The sequence below is a fragment of the Cnephaeus nilssonii genome (genome assembly GCF_951640355.1).
Source record: "Cnephaeus nilssonii genome assembly, chromosome: 11".
Taxonomy (NCBI): domain Eukaryota; kingdom Metazoa; phylum Chordata; class Mammalia; order Chiroptera; family Vespertilionidae; genus Cnephaeus; species Cnephaeus nilssonii.
Genome location: NC_137082.1, coordinates 18,522,211 through 18,550,022, shown reverse-complemented (window position 1 = coordinate 18,550,022; position 27,812 = coordinate 18,522,211). Strand labels below are relative to the sequence as shown.

Here is a 27,812-nt window from a genome sequence, read left to right as displayed (position 1 = left end):
GCTCTATCCCCAGTAGGGGGCATGCAGGAGGCAGCCGATCAATGATTCTCTCTCATCATAGATGTTTCTGTCTCTCTCTCCCTCTCCCTTCCTCTCTGAAATCAATAAAAATATATTTTAGTATATATATAGTAGAGGCCTGGTGCACGAATTCGTGCACCAGTGGGGTCCCTCGGCCTGGCCTGTGGGATTGGATGGAAACTGGCTCTCCGACATCCCCTGAGAGACCCCCGCCCAAGGGACCCCCCCTGGTGCACGATGGGGGGCAGGGAGGGACCTCCGGAGGGCTCCAGAGCCTGTCCAGCCCATCTCACTCAGTCCCAATCAACCAGACCCCAGCAGCAAGCTAACCTATTGGTCACAGCGTCTACCCTCTGGTGGTCAGTGCACATCATAGCAAGAGGTTAAGCGGCCTTAGCATATCATTAACATATTACGCTTTGATTGGTTGAACGGACGACCAGATGACTGGACACTTAGCATATCAGGCTTTTATTATATAGGCTATAAAGGAGACTGTACATTACCACCCTAAATAATGTACAGTCAGAAGAGATACATCAGCCCTAAAATTCCTAAGGAAACAAAGGCTCTTTGGTACGTAGGAAACCTTTAGCCTTTGCTCTATAGGAAAATATGTACAGATGTACCTAAGATTAGCATTTGCAGGGGGCAAAACCTACCTGCGACCTCGTACATTGCTAATGGGTACAATCCCTTTGGAAGAAGGTTTGGCAGTCTCACAAAGTTAAATACACACTTGCCATTCAATCAGCAATCCTACTCCTAAGAGAAATGAAAACATATGTTCATAAAAAGACACAAACAAGAATGTTCATAGAAGCTTTGTTCATATTAGCAAAACTGGAAATAATACAAATGCCCATCAATATGTGAATGGATAAATAAAACTGTAATGTGTTTATACAATAGAATACTATTCCCAACTAAAGGAACAAACTAGTGATGCATATTCAGTAAAACCTCGATATAATAGGCTAATTCGGGTGAGGAGGTGTCCGTTAAAGCTGAAAGTCCATTATATAATACAGTAGGTTTTCCAAATGTATTAAAAATGTGATAAATTAGTTAGTTTACCTATTTTTACTTATGTAGATGTGTGTGTGTGTGTGTGATTAAAATGAAGTATGTATGAAAAGTTTAATTTCACAGAAAAGTTTTCTATATGTATTACAGTAATTTTTAATTTATACTGAATAGGTCTAGTAAATGCATGTATTCCCCAGTCACCACAAGTAAATAAATGCACATGGCTGGAGCATAGCTTAGTACATCTGGGAACATCAGCTGGCACATTTAAAACTGCTGCAGAGCCCTAGCCAGTGTTGCTCAGAGTTAGAGTGTCAGCCGGAGCACCGAAGAGTCATGGGTTTGATTCCCTGTCAAGGGCATGTACCTGGGTTGCAGGTTCGATCCCCTATTGCCAGTTGGGGCATGTGCGGGAGGCAGCCAATCCATGTGTCTCCCTCACATAGATGTTTCTCTCTCTCTCTCTCTCTCTCACCCCCTTTCTCTCTCCCCTCCCCTTCATCCCTTCCACTCTCTCTAAAAAAATCAATGGAAAAAATATCCTCATATGAGGATTAACAATAAAAACTGCAGCAGAAAGTCATGTCATGAGACCACAGAGCCAATTACCACTCATGATGGGGTGTGATCACATGCTAATCATTCACCAAACACTGGGTGACTGTTGGATTTAAACATGTAGACAATAGTTGTAGATAAGCAATGTTTATTCATGTCAGTGAAATTACTACAGGATTTTTTCCAACATATAGCCTATTCTCTAAAATGTGTTAAAATAACAGTGAATTAATAACAAAAAAATAACCTCTTGATTTAATTATAAGCAAGCCTTGGTTAAAAGCATTTTTAAATTAATAGGGTATTAATTTTCACATATGACATATGGACTGGAATGTTTGCCTGTTAAATCCGAAGTTCATTAAATCAAGGTCCATAATATTGAAGGTTTACTGTAATAAAAGAGATGAATCTCAAAAGCATGATAGTTAAAGAGGGCAAACACAAAAGAACATATACACTTTGTTTCCATTTACATGAAATTCTAAAAAAAAAAAAAAGGCAGAGTTAAGTTACAGTAAATGAAATCAGAAGAGGGGTTGACCCAGGGGAGTGGAGATTAGCTGAGATGGACCCGAGAGAACTTTCTGAGGAAATGGGAAGGACTACACGATTACCCTGATGGTCACGTAGGTGTAGACACTGCCAAGGTCATCAGGCTACACACATAACATCACACATTTTACTACAGATAAATTATAGCTCAATAAAAATGCTATTTCAAAAATAATCTATTGGTAAAAGAGCCAATTTAGACGTCAGTTGCTACTGAGAATGCTCTGTGAATGTGGGAAGAATGAGAGTGGGAACCTGCTCCTGTCCTGAAAGTTCAGCTTTTTCACCACCCACCTGGGAGAGGATATGTTCCCACTCACCTCCCTAGGTAGGCTCTAGAAGAAGAGAAGGTAATAATGCTGGCTGAGTGGCTCAGTTGGTTGTATCAGCCTCCTGTACATCCAATAGGTGGCAGGTTCAATTCCTGGTCAGGGCACATACCCAGGTTGCCAGTTCAATCAGTGGCTGTATCACCAAAGGTGTATTTTTTTTGTTAAATGGAGTTAAACTCTTTCTGAACTGGAGGCACTCGATTGATACTTCTCTATCTTCCCCTTCCTCTCTCTAAAAATCAATTTAAAAAAGAAAAGAAGATAATAGATGACAAGACACTTGGTAACTCCCAAACACTGTCACCATACAGGTTAAATGGGGAATTCTTTCATCATGATTACCAAGTTCTTTGAACTTTATCACTCTGTCTTTTTCTACATTTGCATTTTTAATATAGAAGTGAGCCTTGCTCATCATAAAACAGATTCTAGACATTTCAAAAATGTAGGTAAAATAAAAACTACAATTTCCCTTCTCTCCGCTCTCCTATCTCTCCTCTGTGAATCCTACTCACTTCCTGATTTGGGTGATGTGGCACTTTTGTGTGAATCCTTCAAGATTTTTTTTCCCCCAAACTGGAATCATACAGTAGATCATGTCATGCAGTCTACTCTTTTATTTAACGGACTCTCTCCCGTAGTGTGGATACACCATAACTGATTTACCCAAGCCCCTAAAGATTGACATTTTTATTTTCCCCCAATGTTTTACTATTATAAACATAGATCTCTAAATTCTTGTGTGAAAGTCTCTTTAGAATAAATTCCTAGAAGTGAAATTTCTTGTGTCAAGGAGTACATACGACTTTAATTTTAATGAACATTTTCAATTTTCAATTTAGTTTCTGAAAACATTGAACCAATTTACAGTCCTCCCAAGAGCCTCACTTCTCATTTTGATCTCAGAGGAAAAAGAAGGTGGAGAGAATGTTGTAGTGATCAAACACTTTCCACTACCCTTGAAAAGCAAAAGTGATGCTAAAGCCCACACATCCCTATTTTCACCACTGTCTTGAAATTTCCATAATGAGGAAATAAAACACATGATTTTAAAAAAAAATCTAAAGCAATGAGATTAATGAGAGTTGAGAGCCTATGACTGGAACATTTGCTGGCTAATGAATTTAGGGATGGAAACAGTATTGTGTCAATTACAGTAATTAACCAGAGATGAAGAAGAATTGAAGGGAGCTTCTCTTGCCAGCCAAACCTCAACCTAAATGCTGAGTAATGAGCTACTGATGAGGATGGGAAAACCAGAACTCCAGGACTGGGCTGGGACTGGGAAAAGGATGCAGCTCTCATTCTCCAAAATATGTGTTAGGCTCTCAGAAACAGGGTTCCATCCTGCCTTGGCCTCCCAAAGGACTCCAGTCTCCTACAGCTTGCCCTTCAGGAAATAGGACAGTATCCAACAAACACATTTGGCTTAGGACAGTATCCAACAAACACATATATCCCCAAAGGTATATTTCTTGTTAAATGGAGTTAAACTCTTTCTGAACCTGAAATAATATGACCCTGAAGGAAACTTACCTTATCTCTGTGATGAAATGCGCAAACAAGGAAAACACCAAAGGCAACAATTTAGCATCTTGCTGACCAGGTCAGAGAGAATTCATGACCCCGCAGTAGTCAGTTTCACTGAAAATAGTTCTTTAGTATAGGGGAAAAAAAGAAAAAGGTTTGAGAGAAAAGGCTGCACATTCCATAGCTATGACTAGAAATCCTTTCTAATGCTCCACCAGGATAAGAGCATTTGACTTATTATCACATAAAATCACTCTAGTTGGGTAGCCAATTGCTATTTTTTAATTCACTTTTTATTTACAGAAAGTAAAATTTACTCTCTTTTTTTTTTTTTTTTTTTTTTTTTGGTGCACTGTTCTGAGCTTTGGCAAACACATAGAATCATATAATCACCACTACAATCAAGAGAAAGCACATCCCCATCACTCCCAAAATTCCCTCATGCTGCCCCCTTTGAGGTCAACACCTCCCCAGGCCCCACCCTCCATTCCTGGCAACCACAGATCTGTTTTCTGTCACTATAGTTTTGCCTTCTCTAGAGAATGTCACCACATAGACAGAATCCTACAGTCTAGAGCCTTTTGAACCTGGCTTTTTCCATGCATTTGTGATTCATGTGTGTAATTGGGTGTATCAAAACTCCTTTCTTTTTATTGCTGTGTGGTATTCCACTGTGTGCATGTGCCACAGTTTGTTTATTCATTCTCCAGTTATGGGAACATTGGATGACTTCTGATTTAGGCACTTATAAAGTCAGCATTTACATTTGCATACAGGTTTTAGTATGAAATGAAGATTTCCTTTACCTTGGGATTTCTGGGTCATATGGTAACACAACTGCTATTTAATCTCTAGACAATATACACCGTCCTCAGAGTGCAAGGAGACTAGAAACAGTTCAGTTGCACCGAGGGTTGGGAATGCTCTTCCCCATGAATACTGTTCTCACTTATGTAGCATGGGTCTGGGAGTGAATGGGCTGTGATCTGGGCTTGTCTGGACAGCCATTCTAGTTTCATCTCCAGCATGGCATGAGGAACTCAAGATATGGACTCTGAGGTTTCCATCTAATGAGTCCAAAAAATCACTTATGCCCTAAAGTCAAGCTAAACCAAAATACTTCATTTCTTTTCATTTTCCCATCAATTTTTGTATCTTAAAAGTTTTATAAAGATTTATAGACAAACAGATATTGGCATTTTTAACTGAATGAAATAAATTTAAATGGAATTCTGATTATTTTTCATTTGAATTTTTTAAAATTATATGCAATCTCCAAATTTAAACATCAAATGTGCATTTATGTGATTATATTTTCAGAAAGCTAAAAACATATAAATATTATCATGATTTATAATCCCTATTAATCTCAACTCTTCAACATAATTTTGATGTTTTTTCTTCAAGAAGATACATATTTTTAAATGTTCCTTTTCTATAGCAATTGAGCACAGCTGAATTAAATCCAGTGAGTAGTGGATGGAGGCTAAAGGTTTACTATTGCAACACAGTTAACGATTCTTTCTTGTTTCAATTGAAGTAAGTTTATGAGAACTCTTTTTTTCCCTATTGTCAACTTATTTCATTTTTCCATTTTCAACTTGTTTTTCTAAAATAATAAGGGAAAATGCAATTAAAATATTCAAATTATGCTACTTATAACACCACCATAGCTAAATGTGGTATAAATAAAGTGTGATGACACTAGCACATTTTTAAAAAGAGGTTTTGGGATATTAACATTTAATGTACAAAAGTTTAAGTAATGAAAATGTGAATGTTTAAAGGTTTGGAAACCCTTGGAAGCATACTTATGTTGTTCTGTCCATTTAAAAAAAAATCTTATTTTAGTAATTCTGTTAATGTACAGAAACAAGCAAGTTCCACCTCGTAACTCCCATCACCATCATGTCAAATGATATTGGAGTCTACAAAGTGATTTAGTCAACCATTTGTCTTGTAATTAATTTATTCATTCAGTATGCACTGAAAGTCTGCTACGCGCATAATGGCATCAAGTAAAAGGCACAGTCTAGCCCTAGCTGGTTTGGCTTAGTGGATAGAACGTCGGCCTGTGGACTGAAGGGTCCCAGGTTCGATTCCGGTCAAGGGCGCATGCCTGAGTTGCGGGCTTGGTCCCCAGTGCGGGGTATGCAGGAGGCAGCCAATCAATGGTTCCCTCTCATCACTGATGTTTCTATCTCTCTCTTCCTCTCCCTTCCTCTCTGAAATCAATAAAAATATATTTAAAATAAATAAATAAATAAATAAATAAATAAATAAAAGGCACAGTCTACATCCTTGAACCACTTTCAGTGAACTGGAGTGGATGGAGAAGTGAGGCAAGTCTGATGGAAGTGTATCTGTCCATAGCACAGTGTCATGTGGGGAGGGCTCTTCCTGAATGAGATGATATTTGAGCTGACTCAAGTCAGATTTAAGGAGGAGAAAATTCCAGACAGATGCAACATTGGAGGATGGGCATGGATGGAGCTACATGCAGAGGAATGGAAAAAGATAACACGAGAGCTGTGGATTTGTTTCCTGGGATTGCTGTAACGAAGTCCCACAAACTGGGTGGCTTGAAACAACAGAAATGTATTCTCTCACAGTTCTGGAAGCTAGAAGTCCAAAATCAAAATATCAGCAGGGCTGGAGTCTCTGAGGGGGATTCTGTCCCATGACTCACTTCTAGTTTTTAGTGGTTGTGGGAAACCTTTGGCTTTCATTGACTTGTAAACCCATCATTCCAATTTCTGTCTCCATCTTTACCTGGTGTTGTCCTCCTTGTGTATCTTTATGTCTATCCCTTCACATGGCCTTCCTTTAAGGACACCAATCACTGGATTTAGGGTCCACCCTAGTCTACTATGACTTCATTTAACCTGCAATAACACTATACCCAAGTAAGGTCACATTGCCTGGGGCTATGTATCCCATACCAGAGTTATGACTTCAACATATCTTTTGGGGAGATGCACTTCAACTTACAACAAGCAGGATTCTACAAACTACAGCCCACCCACTGCTTTTTTGTTGTTGTTGCTGCTTGTGGATAAAGTTTTATGGGAACACAGCCACACCCATTTGTTTACATTTAATTTGTTTAGAGTGTTGGCTATTTTCCCACTACAAAGGCCAGCATGAATCATTGTCACAGAAACCATAGGGTTCCTAAGGCCTAAAACATTACCCTCTGGCCCTTTCCTGAAAAAGTTTGGTGACTCCTGAGCTAGAGAGAAACTGGGTAGTAGGCCAATCATGACCAGCTTTTGAGGTGAAGCTAAAGAGTAAGAACTTGACCCTGAAAACTCCAGGACATGTAATGCAGTGTTGATAAGCAGCATGCAAATGCAAAATGAGATGGAGACATCACAAAAGAAAGTGGAGTGAAAGATGGATTTTCAGGCCCCAAGGAGACAAATTGGTGATTGGAGAAGGAGAGAAGTTGGAGAATGTACAGTGGAGGGTGGAGAATGAAATGTGCACTTTTGTGATTTCAACAGTTTCTATGCTGGGTTATCAGAAAATCAAGAAACATGCTGAGATGTAATTGAAGGGGAATTGTTGGAGTTGGAGGTGAAGGCCATGAAATGAAAAGGCAGGGGGATCAGATGAACATTTTTCATGGTCCTTAGAAATGCCAAGAGCAGTGTTGGCAACATGGGTGGCAAGGAACCCCAAGAATCCAGAACACGTCATTAGCAAAAAGGTCTAGGGCAGGGTATTTCCTTCCCAAGAGATCGGTGTCCATAATTCAATAGGTACAATCCCTTGTGCAAAGTGATTCTGTGATTAATGTGGATTCTGGTGTTCCATCCTTGTAGCAACTTAATAAGGTATGTGCACAGCCTCCAAATGAAAGCCGTAATCACTTTTCCATGGTTTATGCATTATGAAGTTGGATTCCCATCACAAATGCCGACAAAGTTTTTTGGCTTCAAAACCAATTAAAATGATGAATAGCTGTGAAAGGAACCAGAAGTGCATTTAATCTTTCTCCAGAACAGTTGGAGATCAGTACTTTTTTTGTGTGACATTTCCCATTAGCTGGGAACAAAAATTGGTCATGTTTAAAGGTAAAACTCAAACAACTTCTTCATGAAAGAGAATTGATGCACTTGGCTTTCTTCCAGCTATAAGTGAACACTAAGATATTTACAGTGTGCCTTGTGCTTCCTTTCCACTTGTCTCTCAAGGTGATAACACTCTATTTCCATCATCTCCTCTTAGCAAGGTTATCCTAAAAAGAATCGCCAACGCCGAGATTAACGGTTTGAAGCAAAAAGTGACAAGCGAGAAGATGGATGACAAGTTTTGAGTTTAATTTACTATGGATACAAAAATGAGTGGCAGTCCAAAGGCCTGAATTGCCCCCATATTGCTGCCATTTAATGTATCTTAGGTATTTATGCTCCTATTCAGTGGTGAGGGTGCTAGAATAAGCAAGATGCTCAGTCTCCTAATTGTTTTCTTTACTTTTTAATATAAGAAAGAGCTGTAGATGCCATGCATTACAAAGAGAATGAGTCTGAGTCAGAAGATCTAATTTTTAGCACTAACTCAGCCACTTTCAGCTGAAAACCTTGAGCAAATTCATAACCTCATTGAGCCTCAGTCTTCTTATCTATAAAGTTGGTTTTACAATATTCAATTCTCAAAACTGCTGTGAGGCTCAAATGAAATCAATTTGTGTTGAATTACACACATATATAAAACATACATGTGTATGTATAATAAAAATATTAATAGGCCTCTGTGCAGTATATTTATTATTCACATTGCTATGCTTTTGATAGGAGGAAAATACATATTTAAGACAAAGTCCCCAAGTTAGACAGAACATCCCCTTCGACAAGGTGACTCAGCTATCAGCAAACTCGTCTTCGCTATTTTTAGGGCTGGAAAAGAAGAGGCAGGTGATACTGAAGTTGTGCAATCAGTCGCACAAGGAGGGCTGTAAACTGGCCTCTCCCTCTCTCGGGGGACATCTGGACTCAGTGGCAGTGGCCTTGACCTCAGCAGCCATCCAAAGGCGAGCAGAACACTCACAGAGAAAGCAAAGATGGAGAAGCCTTGAGCATCTCTCTCTACAATGTTGTAGAACACCCAGTCAAAAGAGAGGGAAACACAAATTGACTTGTACCTCGTCACCTTGACAACACAAATTTAGACCCTGGCTGCTACATTATCTTCTGATTCTCTTTTCAGAGCGGTGTCTGGCTCACGTCGTGCTGATTTACACAGTCCCGCTGCAGGGCCTTGACAGCACACTCAGTCTTTGTGGAGCTGCGAGAATCAGCCTTGAATTGCCTTTTGAGCCGGCTACTCCTTACCCTCTTATTAAGGTATCAAGGCTAAATTCAACTGTTTTTCTTAAACCCATATGTTTAGAGCAATGAAGTGATCAGGTCTTAGCACAGCCGCAAGCTGCTTTTTCACAACTCACTCAAGGTCAACTTTGTCATCCTACAGATAGGGGAGTGGGGATGAGGGGCTGGGAGGCACCCAGCAGTGAAGGCCACTGGGACAGAGAGGAGAAACCAAACAGGGCTAGGAGAAATTCAGGGCAGAGCTGGGGAGTTGACCAGTTAGTAGAATGGGTCATGAGGGTGGATTGGCTTCGAGCAGCATCTATGGCCAAAGAGGTCCAATTTAGCTATGAGGCCAAGCATTGACCGAGCACAGAACTACAGCACACATGTGGTTACCTATGTGCACCCTTATTTTTACCAAGTCCAAATTATACCGTACTATATTGTTAACTTTCACTTATCTATATCATTTATTAGAATAGGAAAGAGTCAGGGTATAACAATAAGCATGCACTGAAATATAGACATATTTTAAAAGATGTTTTAACTGCTACTACTGTTAAAGCAGCTTGACATTTAGTTTGTCTTTAATTGGGCGTCCTTTCAAGGTTTTGACAAAACTTTATGTTAAGCAGCAGGAGGCAAAAATAATTCATACCTTAATATTTATCAAGATTTATTTCACAGCAGGAGAGCTTTCACTCTGAACTTTTACTCTCCTGTCTTACAGAATTGGTCCCCCAACAGCGCCTGCTTTCCAGAAGCACAGTCATATTGTGCATAAGAATCACACACTTTATCTTGCTTTTTTTGTTGTTTTCTTTGGTTCATCAGGCCTCTCCTTCAGACCCAAAGGAATCCGTTGCGACAATTTGATTCTCAGGACTGACCTTCTCCATAGAAAGGACTTCAGTCTGAGAGATGCTCTGACGTTCCTGTCACTCCCAAAATACCACCCTTCGATCTCTACTATTAGAGATGGAGTTCTTCAGCTTTTTCCAATGTCCATTCTCTTCTGTTAAAGCAAATAATATTGGGAAGAACAACGTACTGAACTTATTCATGCTAGATATGAATGGCTAATCAAATTAGGTTTCTTCCTGTCCAGGTGGAAGGAGGAGGAGGAGAAGTGGGGGAAGGGTATATCAGGGAGAATATGGATATGCAGAGTAAAAGTGAAGAGCCAATGGGGAAACATGACGCCATGCACTCGCTTTACAAATGAAAGAATCAGCGTGCACACACAAATCCCCTGGACACCCTGTTAACATACAGATTCAGGCTCAGACAGTCTGGGTGGGGCCTGAGATTCTGCATTTCTAACAAGTTCTTGGTGATGTCAGTGACACTGGCCCACTAGCCACTTTACAGTAAGCAGCAAGGGGGACAGAATATGAGTGATTAAAATGACATTAACTCAGTGGTTCTTGACCTTGGTACACATCAGAATCACCTGAAGAGTATATTTGTTAAATACTGATGCCTAGACCCCAACCCCAATCAATTAAATCTTGGGCTCCCTTAAGTATTTATATTTCTAAAAGCTCCCCAGGCAACTCTATTGAGAAGCCTGAGTTGGGAAGCACTGTTAGCTGATAACTGCATTGAAAACTCGAGTGTCAGTTCATAACTGAGGGCCAAGGGCAAGATACCCCAGCTAAGGGCATCTTCCTCTCCAATACTGACTTGCTATTGCACAATACCCAACAAATAGTTGGTACTCAGCATTGAAAAAATAAATAAGTGATTGGCTGAATGCATGAATAAATGGAGGTGTTTGAAGGCCAATAGTAATGTAAAGGATTGAAGGCATAATGTTGAAATGACAAGTGACAGGATTAAAATTTGAGGACAAAAAGTCTTTTCCATTATTCCCTCAGATCCCCTGTATAGATACTCAGTTCACCTTAAGGCTGACTCTGCTGATAACTGGAGATGTCAAAGCCATAAATATTACCATTACTTTACTCAAGTGGTCCCCAAACATCCGCCAATCACAGCCCACCTTTGCCATGTTTTATATTGGTGCTATTATTTACCTAGTATGTTTCCCTAAATTGACTCACTTTTCTAACGTAAATGAATGTGTTTGAAAGGGAAACTATAAATCACTGTTTTAAATAGAAAAACAACCAATATCCCTTGACATAAATAGAAGTAACTGTCAACATAAAAACAATGAAAGCAACTCAAGCTGGACGTTGCTGCCAGCCAGTGCTTGCCTCTGTCAGTTAAGAAGATGGATTAGGAGGGAACAGGGAGGAATTAAAGGCTTGTCATTGGCATAATAAGAAGGATTGGAGGAGTGTTTTGAAAAAAAGTCAGAGTCTGGTCACAATACCATGCTGCTGAAGGCACCATGTGCAAGCACCCGGCAGGTGTGAACATCCAGCCTCCGGCCATATAAGACCCTCAAAATCATTTGGTCTGGCCCTGCCCAGGCATTAGGGGTGAGTTAATTAAAGGTTTGACCAAATATAGCAGGCTAATTTTTAAGTTGATAATTTTGTATGGCCCACAAATCCTATATAATAAAAGCATAGTATGCAAATTGTCCCCTCCACTGGAATTCTTCCAGGAGTTCGACCAGGGGGCGGGCAGCAAGGGGAAGGGAGGGAGGCCCAGCCAGCAGCCAGCAGCCGCTAGGGACCCTACCAGTGCACTGGGCCTCTAGTGATGTTATAAATATCCAAATGGCCCTTGGCAGAAAAAAGGTTCCCCACCCCTGAAAGGAACACAACTCTCAGCCAGTGATTTTCCTAACTGGACTCAGAAACCCCAGGGCCACCAGTTCTGCTGAAGAGGCTCGAAGGGAAAGGAAGTCTTTCTAAGATTTCCGTTTCTGAGGAAGCCAGTCATCAATATTGTTTGTCTTAAATACAGTGTGATGTTGGTTTGTTTGTTTTTGCTTTCTCGTTGTTTTTGTTTTTCCTAAAACAGTCCTATATCTAAGAGAAACAATATAATCAACAGAGAAAAAAAGGAACAGGCTGTGCCTTGCTGTTGAAAACAGGAATTTGCTTTCTCGTTGGAGGCATACTTCCTGGTTTAGGCCTCAAAAGCATTATATCTACGTCCGAGGAGAGAATTCACTAGATAAAAACCATGCTGCTAACAAAGGGATGGGTCATGCCAAGCAAGAGATGTGCTTCCTGGATCTTCAGTGAGGGGTGTCCCAGTGTGGGGGCTAAAGCATTAGCTCAATTTATATACCTGGGTTTGAATAGAATAAACCATTGACATTTTAAAGAGTAAATCCACTAAGTTATTATTGTATTTGTAGTTGTTTTTCTCTTTTATACAGCACAAGCAAGAGAGTGGAATGTTATGATTCCAATGCAGAGAGGCAGAATTGCAGGAAGAGTTGGGGGACAGGCCTCTGGAGCCAGACTGCCTGGTCTAAATCTCTGCTCTGCCTCTTCTCATCTGTGTGACCTTGAGCAAAATATTCAACTTCTCTGTGCCTCAGTCTCCTTGCTCATAGAATGAGAGTGGTAATAAGAGTCCTACTACACAAGTACAACATAAGGAGGAGCTAAGGCATACAAAACATCTAAGACAGTCTCTTGGACAAAATAAACACTGATATACATTACCTGTTATTATGGCAAAAACATTATACAAAGCAAAAGGTTACACAATGAAAACTATATCTCCCTTCCACCCCATACCCGACCTCCCTCACTAAAGGCAAAGCACTATAAAAAGGCTCTTGAGTATCTTTCCAGATATACTCAATGCATTTACCATCAAGTATATCCCTCTCTTCTATGCAAATAAGAGCTCACTATGCACGTTGCTTTTTTTACCTAACAGTATTTCTTGGGAAGAAGTTCATTGCAAACCTCATGCCTCATCCATTGCCAGGACTGCAGTTTTGCATTGTATGAATGCACCATTATTTATTTAGGCCTTTCCTCAAGTTGGACACTTAAGCTATTTCAAGTCTTCTACTTTTGCAATCATGCTGCCATGAATACATTTCAAAATAAATATTTTGTATACGGGCAAATATGTATCTTTAGGATAGATTCTTAGAGGTGGAGTCCCTGGGTTAAAGAGCCTTTGTACCTATTCTTTTGATAGATATTGCCAAATTTCTCTTCCAAGTGATCATACCAATTTGCACACTGGGTACCCTTGTACACAAGTGGGTCTTTCCCCTCATTCTCAGAATAATGTTTTAATAGATAGGATAACTGAGGAAAGCAATTACATGGAAGCAAGGTTATCAAACAAAAATAAACATTTGTGAGATGGCACTATGTATCCTCCTTTAATAATTTGTAATAATAAAAGGGTAATATGTTAATTAGACCGGACATCTTCTGGGCGTCATTCCAGATGCCCTTCCTGATGAAGCTGGGGTGGGAGGGAAGCCAGCTGGGTCCAAGGTGCCTACAGGCAGCCGGAAGGAAGCAGCCTGGGTCCCGGGTGCCAGAGGGAAGCCAGTGCTGGCAGCCGGGAGAAGGAAGGCCTACTCTTGCACAAATTTTTGTGCATCGGGCCTCTAGTACATTAAATAACAAAATCAAGGGGCAGGTAAGAGTGAGAAGAAAAGATATTTCAGCATATCTGCAACAACTATAATGTGATATGAAAGTTCATATTGGTGACAAGCTCACAGCTACTGCTAATAATACCATGGCTTGTAGTCTACATCCATAATTGAAAGAAATGCTAAATTTGAGTTGGCAGCTCATGAAAATAAAGATGTAAATTTTTTCTGAACAAATGTTGGGCTCTGTCTTAGAGCCAGCTCTTTGAGATTAATTACAGTGAGTAGCAGTTCTCTTCAATGCATCTGGTCAGCCACAGGAATTGACACTTTTAGGGCAGCTATTAAAATTCATGCATGGGAATTTGCCTCAACCTAATCTAATACAAGTTCCATTAGCCTTGTAAAATAGGAAGACTAGCCAGGAAGCCATGGGCAGGCAGGGGTAACTCTAAAGAGGCCATTCAGGTGTTGCCTTCACTGTGTCAGAGGTGGTAATAGCCCTGTTTCTTCCTCCAATACATCTTTTCTCCTAGGAGAAAGTGATGGTGGGAGGGGTCAAATCCACAAGCAGAGAACACTCTGTCACAGGGTTTTAGAGAATCTATACTAATAAAAGGGTAATATGCAAATTGGTCACGACGCCCTCACAGTAACAACTGAACAGAAGGCTGCATGGGGCAACAAGGCTGGCAGGGGGTTAGCGAGGGATGACCAAACGACTGAACAGCAGGCTGCGTGGGGCGACCAGGCTGGCAGGGGTGTTAGTGAGGGACAACCAAACAACTAACCAGCAGGCTGCATGGGGTGACCAGGCCAGCAGGGGGGTTAGCGAGGGATGACCAAACGACTGGGACAACCAGGCCGGCGGGGGGGCAGTGAGAGGCAACCAGGCCGGCAAAGGGGGACAGTGAGGGGCAACCAGGCCAGCAGGGGGTAGTTGGGGGTGACCAGGCTGGCAGAGGGGGGCAGCTGAGGGCAACCAGGCCAGCAGGGGGGGGCAGTTAGGGGCCATCAGGCTGGCAGGCAAGTTAGCAGTTAGGAGCCAGCAGTCCCGGATTGTGAGAGGGATGTCCAACTGCCAGTTTTGGCCCAATACCTGGGATCCCAGGGATTCCAGATTGGAGAGGGAGCAGGCTGGGCTGAGGGGACCTCTTCCCCTAATGCATGAATTTCATGCACCGGGCCTCTAGTATTAAATAAAATAAGAGAATTTAAACTTTTTTGAAAACAATTTGAAGACACTTTATCATCATCATCATCATCTCCTCTTATGTTTAGTGCTTAGAACCTCTCTCAAATATGCTGGTAAAGGTATTATTGAGAGCCAGAGGATAGAGCTTCTCCTCTTTAGAAAATACCCAAAGCCTAGTAGTCCAGGACATGGCTTAGGGCATGGTGATACTTACCTAGAAGGTACTCCAGTGACTAGAGAAGTTGCTGGAATTTCAGGAGTAGGAGAAAGTGATGGTGGGAGGGGTCAAATCCACAAGCAGAGAACACTCTGTCACTGGAAAAATCTGTAAATCTTAGAAGTATAGAAGAAATATTGCAAACAATTTTCTGACTATGCATCTTTGTTTAAAAATTTTTGAGTGCTGGAGAAATGTTAAATTTCATTAAGTTTTACAGCCAGACTTAATACAGACATAAATCCCTTTAATGTCGGTTTCAGTCAAAAGTAAGCTGAACATTATCGTTAAACCAGTGCATGTGGGAGAATTATTTGAGGAAAATCAAAATAGGCACAGTTGGGAACATTTAGCCATGACCATATTAGATGCAAGCAGGTGCAATAGCAAAATTCTTCAGGCTCTAATGGACTAGGCTCTTTTGCTACTCACTTTCCATACAGATGAGCTTTGTTCTGGGCAATATGGTTGCAGTTTGTGAGTCTATCTGGGGAAGCTCATTTCTCTTTCATTAGTCCACGAGCACAGTGCAATTTAAACTAATATTGTTACACAGATCCTAGCTGGGTTATTTGGTTACTAGAGGCCCAGTGAACAAAAATTCATTCACTCGGGGGGGAGGGAGGGGTTGGTCCCTCAGCTCAGCCTGTGCCCTCTTGCAGTCTGGGAGCCCTTGGGGGATGTCAGGCTGATGGCTTAAGCCGCAGTTGGACATCCTTAGCACTGCAGAGGAAGCGGGAGAGGCTCCCATCCCCGCCGCTGCACTCGCAGCCATAAGCTCAGCTTATGGCTGAGCGGAGCTCCCCCTGTGAGAGTGCACTGACCACCAGGGGGCAGCTCTTGCATTGAGCAACTGCCCCCTAATGGTCAGTGTGCATCATAGTGACCAGTCGTTCCTGGTTGTTCTACAGTTAGGGTCAATTTGCATATTACCCTTCTATTATATAGGATATACCTTCAGGGAAAATAGCAAGCCAGAATAAAGGGACAAATGCAATGTACTTTCTTGTTCTGAGTTCCTATAGTGATGAAATTACATTGTCAACTAAGCATATGCAATGCTGTACTCATGATCATAAACTCCTATTGTTGGAGATAGTATTTAAGTCTGGTATTACTTGACATTTCCCAGGGGTCATCTTGTCTCCCTGGTACAATTTCTCTGAGGTCTGAGCTTATATATGACAACTAGGAGTCTAGTGCACAAATTCATGCACCTTGAAAGGAACTGTGGGCCACAAGGCTGTGGTGGGCACAGGGGTGGGTCTCGGCCCATCCTCCGCGCCCCCACCTGGCCCCTCCCGCCACAGTCCCTGGTCCCCTGTCCGCCAGAAGCCCGGCTCCCACCACAACCACTCCCACACACTGACGGCACCAGTTCCACTCACACCTGCTGCTGGCGCCAGCCCCAATCGCTCTGCGCCGTCAGCTGGTGCAAGCAGCAGCTGCTTCCCTGATCGCCCCTCAGGAGCAGGGGGAGGTGGAAAAGCCCTCAGGGGCAATTGAGGCTGGCAGCCAGTGCAAGTGGGGCTGGCGCCGGCAGCAGGTGCAAGCACCAGGCAGGACCGTGGTGCATGGGAGCAAAGAATTTTCAGTAACCACCAGAGGCTCACCTTGATGGCAGTGACCAGTGCCCCGTCTTGGCCTGGTGCCCCTGCTCACCTGCTCCACCATTCCACTGCAGCCGATACCCGCCATGTTCTGCGCGCGCGCCCTGGTGGTCAGTGCACCTCATAGCGACCAGTTGTTCGGTTGTTCCACCGTTCATTCTATTTGCATATTAGGGTCTTATATATATAAATAACTAGAAAGACCTATTTCTTGCCATGGCTCACAGGCATGCTAGTACTTCAACAGTGCATTTTTGTGAAATTTTTAAAAAGTGTCGTCTATCAGTGGGTAAGTTGCAAAACAGCACCCTCCCTTCTGGGCAAACAAATTAGAATATGTACCCCCTTCTGGACAGACAAATGAGAAAAGGGTAACCCCTCTGGGCTGACCAGTTATTATTTAAAGTGCCACTCCAGGTACACCTAAAACTAATACAATATTGTATGTCAACTATAATTGAAAAATAAATTTTAATTTTAAAATAAATAAAAATAAAGGCCCTCTCAGGGCACATGGTTTGGCAAATCCATGCAGCCCCCAGTGGCTCCCCTTGGGCATGCCCCCTTATGCAAAACACAACCTACATGACTGCATGTGGCACCCCTGCTTGCAGATATCACTTTCCTAATTTTGTAGTCAGACTACAGGGTTTGATCCTTGGGGCTCTAAATATATCTCTCAGCCAAAGCAGTGCACCCCCTCTTTAAATATAGTGACCTATTACAAGAGCCTGGGGTTGACAAAATGCCGATACATAACCACATTTAAAAATGAAAGTTGGGCCCTAGCTGGTTTGGCTCTGTGGATGGAGTATCAGCCTGCGGACTGAAGGGTCCCAGGTTCGATTCTAGTTGGGGGCGCATGCCCAGGTTGCAGGCTCGATCCCCAGTGGGGGGAGAGGCAGCCAATCAATGATTCTCGTTGCTGTTTCTAACTCTCTTTCTCTCTCTCTCTCCCTTCCTCTCTGAAATCAATAAAAATATTTATAAAAATGAAAGTTGGTGAGAAATTGTGTAGCAGACCCCACGTGGACCCATATCACCTGGATGATTACCTCTGAATGCCCAGGGCTGTTCACTGCAAACACCTGCCTCTCTCTGCCAAGGGAGATACTCTGACCTTGGGAACAGATAGGACATGGTAGATGGAAAGACAGAGTTAGAAGGTTGGTGCCCTTAGAAACAGTCTTCAACCAGTGCTGGGCAGAGGTTGGGGAAACAATGGTGGGGCTCTCTACTGCCTCTCTGAGCCTCCAGCCGGCTGAGCCCAGTTTCTGACCACAGGAATGCCTAATAACCCACCTGTGATTAGTGTGAACCCGGGACAGGTAAACTTCAAACTCCTAGCAATGTAGGGACAGTTTATATCAGATTCCTTTTCAGCAGCGAGAGCCTCCTAGAGAAAAGGGGATGAGGAACAATCATGTCTCAGAGAAAAGGGAGCTCTTGAGGAAGACAAGGACTTGCTGAGACGCTATAGTGGAGGCCCCAGGCTGTCAGAGGGCAGCCTGGGAGCCCATGAGGCCTAGGATGTCATTCAAGGGTTTGCAAATTCTTTCTATGAAAGATGGTAAACTTTTTGAGATTCATGGACGTCTGTCACAACTGTTTGTCTGCTGTTGTAGTGTGAAAGCATTGCCATAGGCCAGTGGTCGGCAAACCGCGGCTCGCGAGCCACATGCGGCTCTTTGGCCCCTTGAGTGTTCTAACGCCACTTCTTCAAAATAGACTTGCCCAGGCCGAAAACCGACTTCTGTGCACGGGCCATGAAGTTTCAATTGCACTGTACGTGCGTGCCTGCATGTGGTATTTTGTGGAAGAGCCACACTCAAGGGGCCAAAGAGCCGCATGTGTCTCTCGAGCCACGGTTTGCTGACCACTGCCATAGGCAATCTGAAAGCAGGGGGACATGACTACTAGTATATTCCAATAAAACTTTATTTACAAAAGCAGGTGGTGGGCCAGATTTGGCCTATAGGCATTTTTGTGACCCTAGCCTTAAGCAATCAAAGAAAATGAAGGACTCCAAAGGAGAAGTAAGAGGTGAGAAAACACCCACACTTGATTGGACAATGTGCTTGCCAGCTTACATCTATTCCTTCGTTTTATCCTCACAGCAACCCAGTAGTTACAGTTTTATCATCTGAATTTTAAAGACGTGGAAACTACATTTTCTAGAACATAAGAAAATTGCCAAGGCCAAACAGTCTAGGTTCAAAACCAGATCTGTCTGGCTGTAATGCGTCTCTTCCTTTCTCTGGCCCAAGCTGATGCCTGCAGACACATTTGCCGTATGCAACCCAGCAAGGAACGTCCACTGGAACCAGAGTCATTAAATTCCAGATTTGGCGATAAGGGTGGAAGTGTCAGAGCAAGGTCTCCGGAGTCTCAAAGGATTCTCTGAGAATGTTAAAGCAATGGAGGGAGTGGGCATGGTGACCGCTGGGTCCACCACCAGCTCTCACAGTGAGACCAGCCCTAGCATGTGCCATGGGTGGACCTGTGCCTTTGGTGGCCACACAATGCAGTGCCTCCGATATGACAAGCCTAAAGATTTTGTGAAAAAAAGTAAGTCCTTTGTCCTTTCCTGGCTGAGTGTGCAGGCAGGCCATCTGACGGAAAAGTGCACAGTGCAAGGAATGGCCAAACCCGTAATGATTAAACTTTCTTGCTAAGAGTTACTCTAGCCTTTTTTCTCTGGCTATGCACTCAAATTAAGTTCAGAAATAACTCCCAGGGAAGCCCTGAGGTCAGTTTGGATTCAGCCCAATCTTCTCACTTTCTGCGTGATGGTACAATGATAATTCTTAATGATGACTGAATCATCCTGATCCTGAATCATCAACGATTAGATTATGTTCACTAAACATTTAGTCTTTTCTAAAGCAATAAAATAGACTAATGCATTTTAGGAAGAAGTTATAGAAAAGTTCAAACCAAAACAAGTCGTTCTACCTAGGATGACCAGAGCATTAAGTTTACAGAGACACCACTTTCCCCCAAATGTCAGTGTTAATGGCTATCTTAGAAAATTCCAGGATAATTAATTAAATTAATTTATTCCTGTACACAAACAATTTCATGAAAGGAAACACCATAATTCAAATCAATAAATGATTTGGTTTGAGCTATAAAACTATAAACAGAGCCTTTGCGAAATGTTGCTTACTGTTCTTTCTTGCTATAAACCATTTGATTTTCAGCCAGAAAACATACAGCCAAATAATCACAACTGTTTGCTTTCCTTAATACTCAGTGTAGATTGTTATGTAAGGACTTGAGCATTCGTCATCAAAATCATTGGAAAGACAGCAAAATACTTAGAATTCCTAAGTTATCATCCATTTCAACATTCAGAGGTGAAATTGACCCCAGACAATACACAGTCTTTCTTCTTGCTGTAAAAATGACCTCAGAGTTCCTTGGATTCTCAACTACCAGTTCCACTATCAGAACTCCCTAATTCCTCTTGCGAGCCCCCTCCCACCTCAAGGCAAAACATTTGCTCCAGAAATGAGCACCAAAAGGCCTCATCCCAGACCACAGGTGATGATTATGAGCCAGAAAGGTGAGCCAGAGTGGAGAGCTTGTGAAACAAACATAAAGGTGCAGGAAATTTCGACTTGATTTTCCTCTAATTGAATTTAATTCCTATCTGCCAGGATAATTGCACTGATGGTAAAAAATTTGACTTTGGTCAACTCAGGTTTCCCCCCGCCCCCTCCTATCTCCAGAATTTCCCTCCAGCTTCAAGGATGAATGTAGCATTAAAGAGAGGGATCAGGGGTCCTGATGCTAGCATCTCATCCTCGGTCCATCCTGGACTCTCCTGTTGCATGCATTCCATGCCTACTGGAAAGTCAGTTCATGCAGATCATGCCTGAACCCTGGATCTTCATTGTCCTGACCACAGATCTTTCTGGGCCAGCTGGTTCTCACTGTTTGTCCTCACCAATCAGCCCCCTAAAGAAGATTGTGCTGTTCCTTGCTCCATACAGAGGGTCACAGGAATGCAGAGTGGGGCTACCTCAAGCTCCCCAGCTAAGACACCTAACAGAGCCACTTTGATTTGCAGTTTCATTCCTTGTCCAAGGATGAGTCCCAGACTTCTCTGAAGTTGGACATTCCAACATAACTCTTCCCACTCCAAGAGCACAGCTCAGAAGAAAGAGGTAGCACTCAGGGCGCCTTTGAGGACCCCACAAAGGCTACTCATGCTGAATTTTCTATCTAACTCACCCTAGACCGGGACATTTTAATCTCTATGGAGAAACCAGGCTTAACAATAGTCTTCCAAATCTACTGTTTAAGTTTCAACCTCAGCTTTGAAACCCAAAAGAAAAAATATTAACTTGTGTTTCTCTTGATATTCCTATCCCACCAACTCTACCTAAGAATGCTCTTATCTCAAAAATTCAGGGAATATTAGGAGTAACCAAACATACTTAAGGAAGGCAATAAATTACTATTTCAAAATGGTATCACTCAAAAAAACTGCATATATTAGACTCTTAATGATATGCTTTTGAAAAGTATTTCTGCTGTAACCTTATAGCAGCTCATGTATCCCCTTTCAACAAAACAGTAAATTACGTAAATGACTGCGGTTGATGTTGAGGTTGATATTCAGGGCTTGGGCAGGGATTTAACACCCATAAGCATGAAGAAGGTAAGCCCCAAGTCAGTCTGAAGCAGGGAGCTGGATTTGAGCCTTCCACATAAAGCAAGAAAACTATAAAGACCATATCACTTGTGACATGAGAACTAGAACATTCTGGCCATCAGTTCAAAGAAACTTAGCTTAAGCCCTGGATTCCTGGTAAATCCCATTTATCCAAAAGGCATAACTCAACTTAAAATGAAGACAGTCCTGGAGAGTGTAGTACTCAAAATCGTTAACTCTGAGGGCCTGAAATAGATTGGGATGAGGAAAGAGGATAGCCGGTTTGGCTCAGTGGATAGAGCATCGGCCCGCAGACAGATGCTCTATCATTAATTGAAGTTTGATTCCCCTCAAGGGCACATGCCTCGGTGGCAGGCTCCCGGCCCAGGACATGTGCAGGGGCAACCAATCAATGTCTCTCTCTCACATCAATGTTTCTTCTCTCTCTACCCATCTCTTTCACTCTCTGAAAATCAGTGAAAACATATCCTCAGGTGAGGATTTAAAAAAAAAATGGGGGGAGGGGAATAAAAGGGGAGGTAAAAAGCTCCAAATACACATTTCAGCTCTGTCACCATTTGACAAGGGCTGGTCCAGAGCAGAACATTCACACAGCACGTGGGGAGGGATTAGCAGCTTGAAACAGTTGTATCGCAGCATTTTCTCTTGCCTGTGCCTCTGGCTTTATTGACCCAGTGAGACCCCTTGTGTTTTTCAGAATGCCGAAGCAAGTTATGACTTCAGTAGCAACGACCCCTATCCTTACCCTCGATACACAGATGACTGGTTTAACAGGTAAACTGGGCCTAATGAGGTGTCTTTGGCTTTAGGTTTGGGGTTTTATTCTGTTTTGTTTTGTTTTGTTTTTAAGGCTTGAAAATCACAAGCAAAATAATCTCAGTGCTTCACTAAATTGTATTGTGACTTTTCCTCTTTGTGGCTGCATTCTCTAAATTCTTGGGGTTTTTTCTTTCTTTCTAAGGTATTACATGTGTCCATATTGGGGGTTTTTTCTAACATTGCAATGCTCCTGTAAAATTATCTGTTGAACTAGGAATTGTTTGCCGCTTTATTAAAGATAGAAGGAAATAGGAATAAGAAGAAAACCTGTCTGAACCCACCATAGGGCGATTTAAAACATGCTAATTTCATGTGATCTGTGGAAATGATTGTAGAGAACTTTTTTTGCCCCACGGGTCTGTATCTGTATGTTTTTTAAAGTGTTTCTGCTGTAACCTCATGACAGTCATGCAGTCCCTTTCTCAAAACGAAACTGGCAGAGGTTTGAAGTATTGCTCAGCATGGAAAACTATCCAACATCTACCTATTTTCTTCAGCCTATGTGGCTACTTACACATGTACATGCAGCCTCTTTTTTCCCCCAAGTAACATTCTTGTCTAAATGGTTAATTACATATAAGAAATACCAAGAAATAAAGATGTATGGCTTGCTCAACCAAAGACTGTTATACTTTTTAAACCTAGTGCTTCCCTATTATTGATGTTCTTGGGTGAAGTTTATGAGAACATATGAACTTCTATTAATGGTATAAAAATATGTTATGTGTACAGCACCTTATTCATTTCTTTTACTTCTGGTGACAAACTCGTGGCCCATAAAACAAATGTAATTCTCAGTTTAGTGATTAGAAAATAGGTTTATAAAGGGAAAGTGACTTCCCTGGTCAAACAGTATATGTCAAAGTCCACACTTGAATCCAAGCTTCATAAATGACTCTAATTCCAACTTTTACCACCCTTTAATAAGCATCATTTTTATTATAAAAGACAGGAAGCATTATGGTCAGAGAGTGGCCAGGTAGCTTAGACTCTGTTCCTATAATTAACAAGTTGACCAGAGAATGTCTAGGATGCAGACAAGGCACAGGTGGAGGGGCTTGGTAATTACAGAAAATGCAGGGGAAAAATAAAGAAAAACTACGATTCAAATTTGTAACACTTTTAAAAGATCATAGCTGATGTCCAATAGCACAATTCACTTTCTATCACCTTCGCCTACAGCTTTAAAATTATAATGCAGTATTTGTAAGTGTGTTTAGGGGGTGAGGATGTATTAAAACATCTGAGAACTTTTGACATAACGTGTCTCTTACCCCCATGACTTATAACCCTAGGTCAGTGATGGCGAACCTATGACACGCGTGTCAGCACTGACACGCGTAGCCATTTCTGATGACACGCGGCCGCTGAGGCGGCCGCATGCCGAGGATGAAACATTTGCGAAATAATGTTTTTTTCCTCAAAGTGACACACTACCCGAGTTATGCTCAGTTTTTTGGCGAAGTTTGACACACCAAGCTCAAAAGGTTGCCCATCACTGCCCTAGGTCCTCACGTACTCTTAGCAAATAAACCATTTTCTGACACAGGGATGTGACATTACTAAATAGATGTCACCAAGCCAGGGGTGAGCTGTGATTGGAAATGATGGTCTGGAGCACTGTGTTGAGAAGGACCATGAGGGAGTGCCTGGCTTCAGCATGATTGGTTACCAGTTGTCCACTTGACCTCAGAAAGGGCAGTAGCAACATGTGTGCCAGCTCTTTGCCATCTCTCTGCAGCTAGTAGGCACTAAATTAACATTTTATGGAATGATTCAGGCACAAAAATATAACCAACAGAATGGTTTTCTCCCTTACCCCATTTTCTGAATGCAGCACAACCTTCCCCAAAGCAACTCTTCCTGTGTGATATACTATAAGATTATTCTTTAAAAAAAAAAAAAAAAAGATGATGATGACTCCTACCTTAAAATTGTTAATTTTCAAATGTGTTCTTGAAAGTATAATTTTAAACTAGCTAAAATCTTCTAGCTAGAACTAATTAGTATTTAGTGCAATAAAATTTTTCATTGTCACTAGTAAAAATTCTCAAGTGTCCAATTGCCTGAGACACAGTCATAGTGAGTCAGATGAGCATGATCCTTGCCTCTCAGGGAGCCAATGACTCAAGACACAGTGTCCACTGTGACCAATAAATGGGACTTTTCCCAATGATCAAGTCATTCAAAGATCCCCATCCATCATGACTTGTTGTTACAAAGATTAGAGGGACCACAGTTCAAAGCATGGCCTCTCAAAACATAACTACTCTTGTAATGATTATGGGAGGATGATGGGTCAAAGTTCAAACCCCACAGCTCTGGAAGGATCCATAGTCCAAAAGCTTGACTCTGTCCTCAAGATGATTCCTGCTTGGCACAAGAATTAAAATAGAGCAGCCTTCCCATGCGTGTAGGATACATTTACTAAAAATTCCTCCTAAGATGAAATATTTTGCTGGGTAATTTCTTCAATATAACTTAGGGTTTGGAGCAGGAAGGAGGAGAATGACTGGGTATACAGAGGAAATAAAATTGGCCATAAGTTAATAATTGTTAAACTGGCTGATGGGTATATGAGTTCACTCTACTCTTGTATATATTTGATATTATCCATAATAAGATGTAAATTTTAAGAGCATAGGGCATAAAAAGAAGCACACAAAAAAAGAGTTGGAACTTTAATTCAGTACTCATGAAACTGTTAGTTTTGGTATACAAGCTGCTAAGGAACTTGCAGTGTCATATGAAGAGGTGATAGATGCCAAATCACTACAAGGGTAAGTGTAGCCAGAACTTAAAAAGAAAGAAAGAAAGAAAGAAAGAAAGAAAGAAAGAAAGAAAGAAAGAAAGAAAGAAAGGAAGGAAGGAAGGAAGGAAGGAAGGAAGGAAGGAAGGAAGGAAGGAAGGAAGGAAGGAAGAAAGGAAGGAAGAAAGGAAGAAAGGAAGAAAGGAAGAAAGGAAGAAAGGGAAGGGAAGGGAAGGGAAGGGAAGGAAAGGAAAGGAAAGGAAAGGAAAGGAAAGGAAAGGAAAGGGAAGGGAAGGGAAGGGAAGGGAAGGGAAGGGAAGGGAAGGGAAGGGAAGGGAAGGGAAGGGAAGGGAAGGGAAGGAAAGGAAAGGAAAGGAAAGGAAAGGAAAGGAAAGGAAAGGAAAGGAAAGGAAAGGAAAGGAAAGGAAAGGAAAGGAAGGAAAGGAAAGGAAAGGAAGGGAAGGAAAGGAAAGGAAAGGAAAGGAAAGGAAAGGAAAGGAAAGGAAAGGAAAGGAAAGGAAAGGAAAGGAAAGGAAGGAAAGGAAAGGAAAGGAAGGAAAGGAAAGGAAAGGAAAGGAAAGGAAAGGAAAGGAAAGGAAAGGAAAGGAAAGGAAAGGAAAGGAAAGGAAAGGAAAGGAAAGGAAGGAAAGGAAAGGAAAGGAAGGAAAGGAAAGGAAAGGAAGGAAAACACGAGGAAAACTAATACCTATTAAGCAGTCACTATGTTTAGGGCACTATTTTAAGTGTTTTGCATGTATTAATTCAATTCTCATAATAATTATCTGAAACAGATATTATCATTATTTTTCCCATTTTGGAAACTGAGGCACAGAAAGGTTAAGCAAGTTGTGTAACATCACATAGCAAATAAGTGGTGGAGACAGGATTTGACACCAGTGAGGGGGCCATTACATGCACTGCCTCACAATGAAGATGCTTTGGAGAGCCTAGAGGAATGCAAACTCGTGTCTGGCTGGAGCAGTTGGGACAGGCTTCCTTGAAGAGGTGGCATTTAATCTAGGATTTTAACGAAGGTAATAGGCAGAGTTGTTGGGGAGTGTATCCCGGAATGTGGGTACAATTTAGGTGAAGAGGGGGAGGCAGGAGGTGCACGCATATTCACAAGGTGGCCTGCGTAACTGGGCTGGATTTAGAGACTCGTGCGTGGGGCAGCATTTTAAGAAGACTTCACAGAAGAGTGAGCATGAAAGGTGCGGACAGGTTTCTAGGAGAAAGAAGGAGAGATTCTGTGATTGGGTAGGAAACTGGGTCAGAGGCATAGACAAGGACCATTCTCCCATTGCACCCAAGGAATGTTGCTCCCCAAAGGCTCCAGGAGCCTTGAGCCCCACACTTGCCTTTGTCAGGGTTCACTACCAATCCAGCATGAGTCTCTGGATAGCTATGCACTCACAAAGACATGCCGTATTCTCTTCTGGGCATGGGCATGGGCATCATACCTGATGCCCCATCTCTGCCCAGCAGACTTTGGGCTCTTGAGAAATGCTCTCTTAAGCAAGACTCTGATAAAGGGCTGACTGATATTGACCGGCAATGGACTTGGGGCTATTGATATTCCAGTCACACCCCTGCTACAGAGGCCAGTTAGGACTCAGAAGCTATTGCTACCAGGAAAAGGCGGCGGCTCTCCATCACAGGGTTCTCATTGCTGTGAAAGTAGAAAATAAAATGCACTACAAGGGGCTCTCTCAAGCAAGCAAATAAAATGTTTTCCTTGGATGGGAAACCAAGTTCAAAAGCAGTGCATCTCTCCTGAGCTTCCCTGGTATTCTAAACCACCATATCATCCCCTCTGTACTTATTTGTTAACTTGTTTTCCTTCAAATGTACATTTATTTAAGAACATATTTAAAATTCCAAACCAAGGACTCTATGAAAGCAAACTTCATATATATGCAGAACTGCTTTCAGTGGATCTGTATATTAGAATTTCTTGCCCTGTGCTTAATTTGACTTTATTGGATTATTTCTTTTTAAGCAGAGCAAGTGTATTTATTCTACTGTGAACCATTTAATAATTACATGCAGTATCTGGGCTCTGAGGATATATTTGAAACAGTTGAAAATTTTGCAAAAGGAGTATAATTTCCTCCTAGTTTACAATCAGAGAATACAGATGGCCAAGCAAAATAATAATAACTGTAATAATAACCTAAATTACAAAAAGAGAGAAAATAATACACATTTAATGAGCATCAACAATGTGCAAAACTTATATAACTGATTTTCTGTGAGGTATCAGGATCTAGTACCACATTTTTTTCCTTGCTGGCATTCAACAAATATTAATTGGCTGGTTGACAGATGGATGGCATACCTTCTCAGCTGAGCTGAGTTGTTTAGTAGCCTTGACATCTATCCATGTTAGAGCTGCCTGCTTCTTCCAAGTTCTGCAGCCCTTGCTTTGTCAATAATCTTCCATCGTTGCTTGGTTTTAGGTCAATATTCAGTGATGCATTGCAGATCCGTATTTCATTACTGTGCTGCTGTCCATAAAAGTCCCTCTTGCATAACATTTATTTGACAAGCATTCGACACTGAAATGTCATCCCTGCCATCGGCAATATTTAGGGAGCATCACAGGGTGCAGCACACTCTATCTATAAGCCCTAAAGAGTAAGAGATTTCATATTAGATGCAATTCCTGGTTGCCAAAAATTAACTATAAATTCAGGAAGA

The 27,812-nt window shown here is 41.8% G+C and overlaps 1 protein-coding gene across 2 annotated transcripts in view; it reads left to right on the top strand.

The window, feature by feature from the left end:
* The window catches only part of PCSK2 (proprotein convertase subtilisin/kexin type 2), a gene marked incomplete at both ends in the record, with an annotated part of 269,142 nt that overhangs the window by 183,362 nt on the left and 57,968 nt on the right, over positions 1–27,812 (top strand). For both annotated transcript variants that reach the window (XM_079783512.1, XM_079783511.1), the window contains one exon: positions 22,242–22,318. In XM_079783512.1, the coding sequence (XP_079639638.1) occupies positions 22,242–22,318 (77 nt within the window). The remainder of the gene's footprint in view (positions 1–22,241; positions 22,319–27,812) is intronic.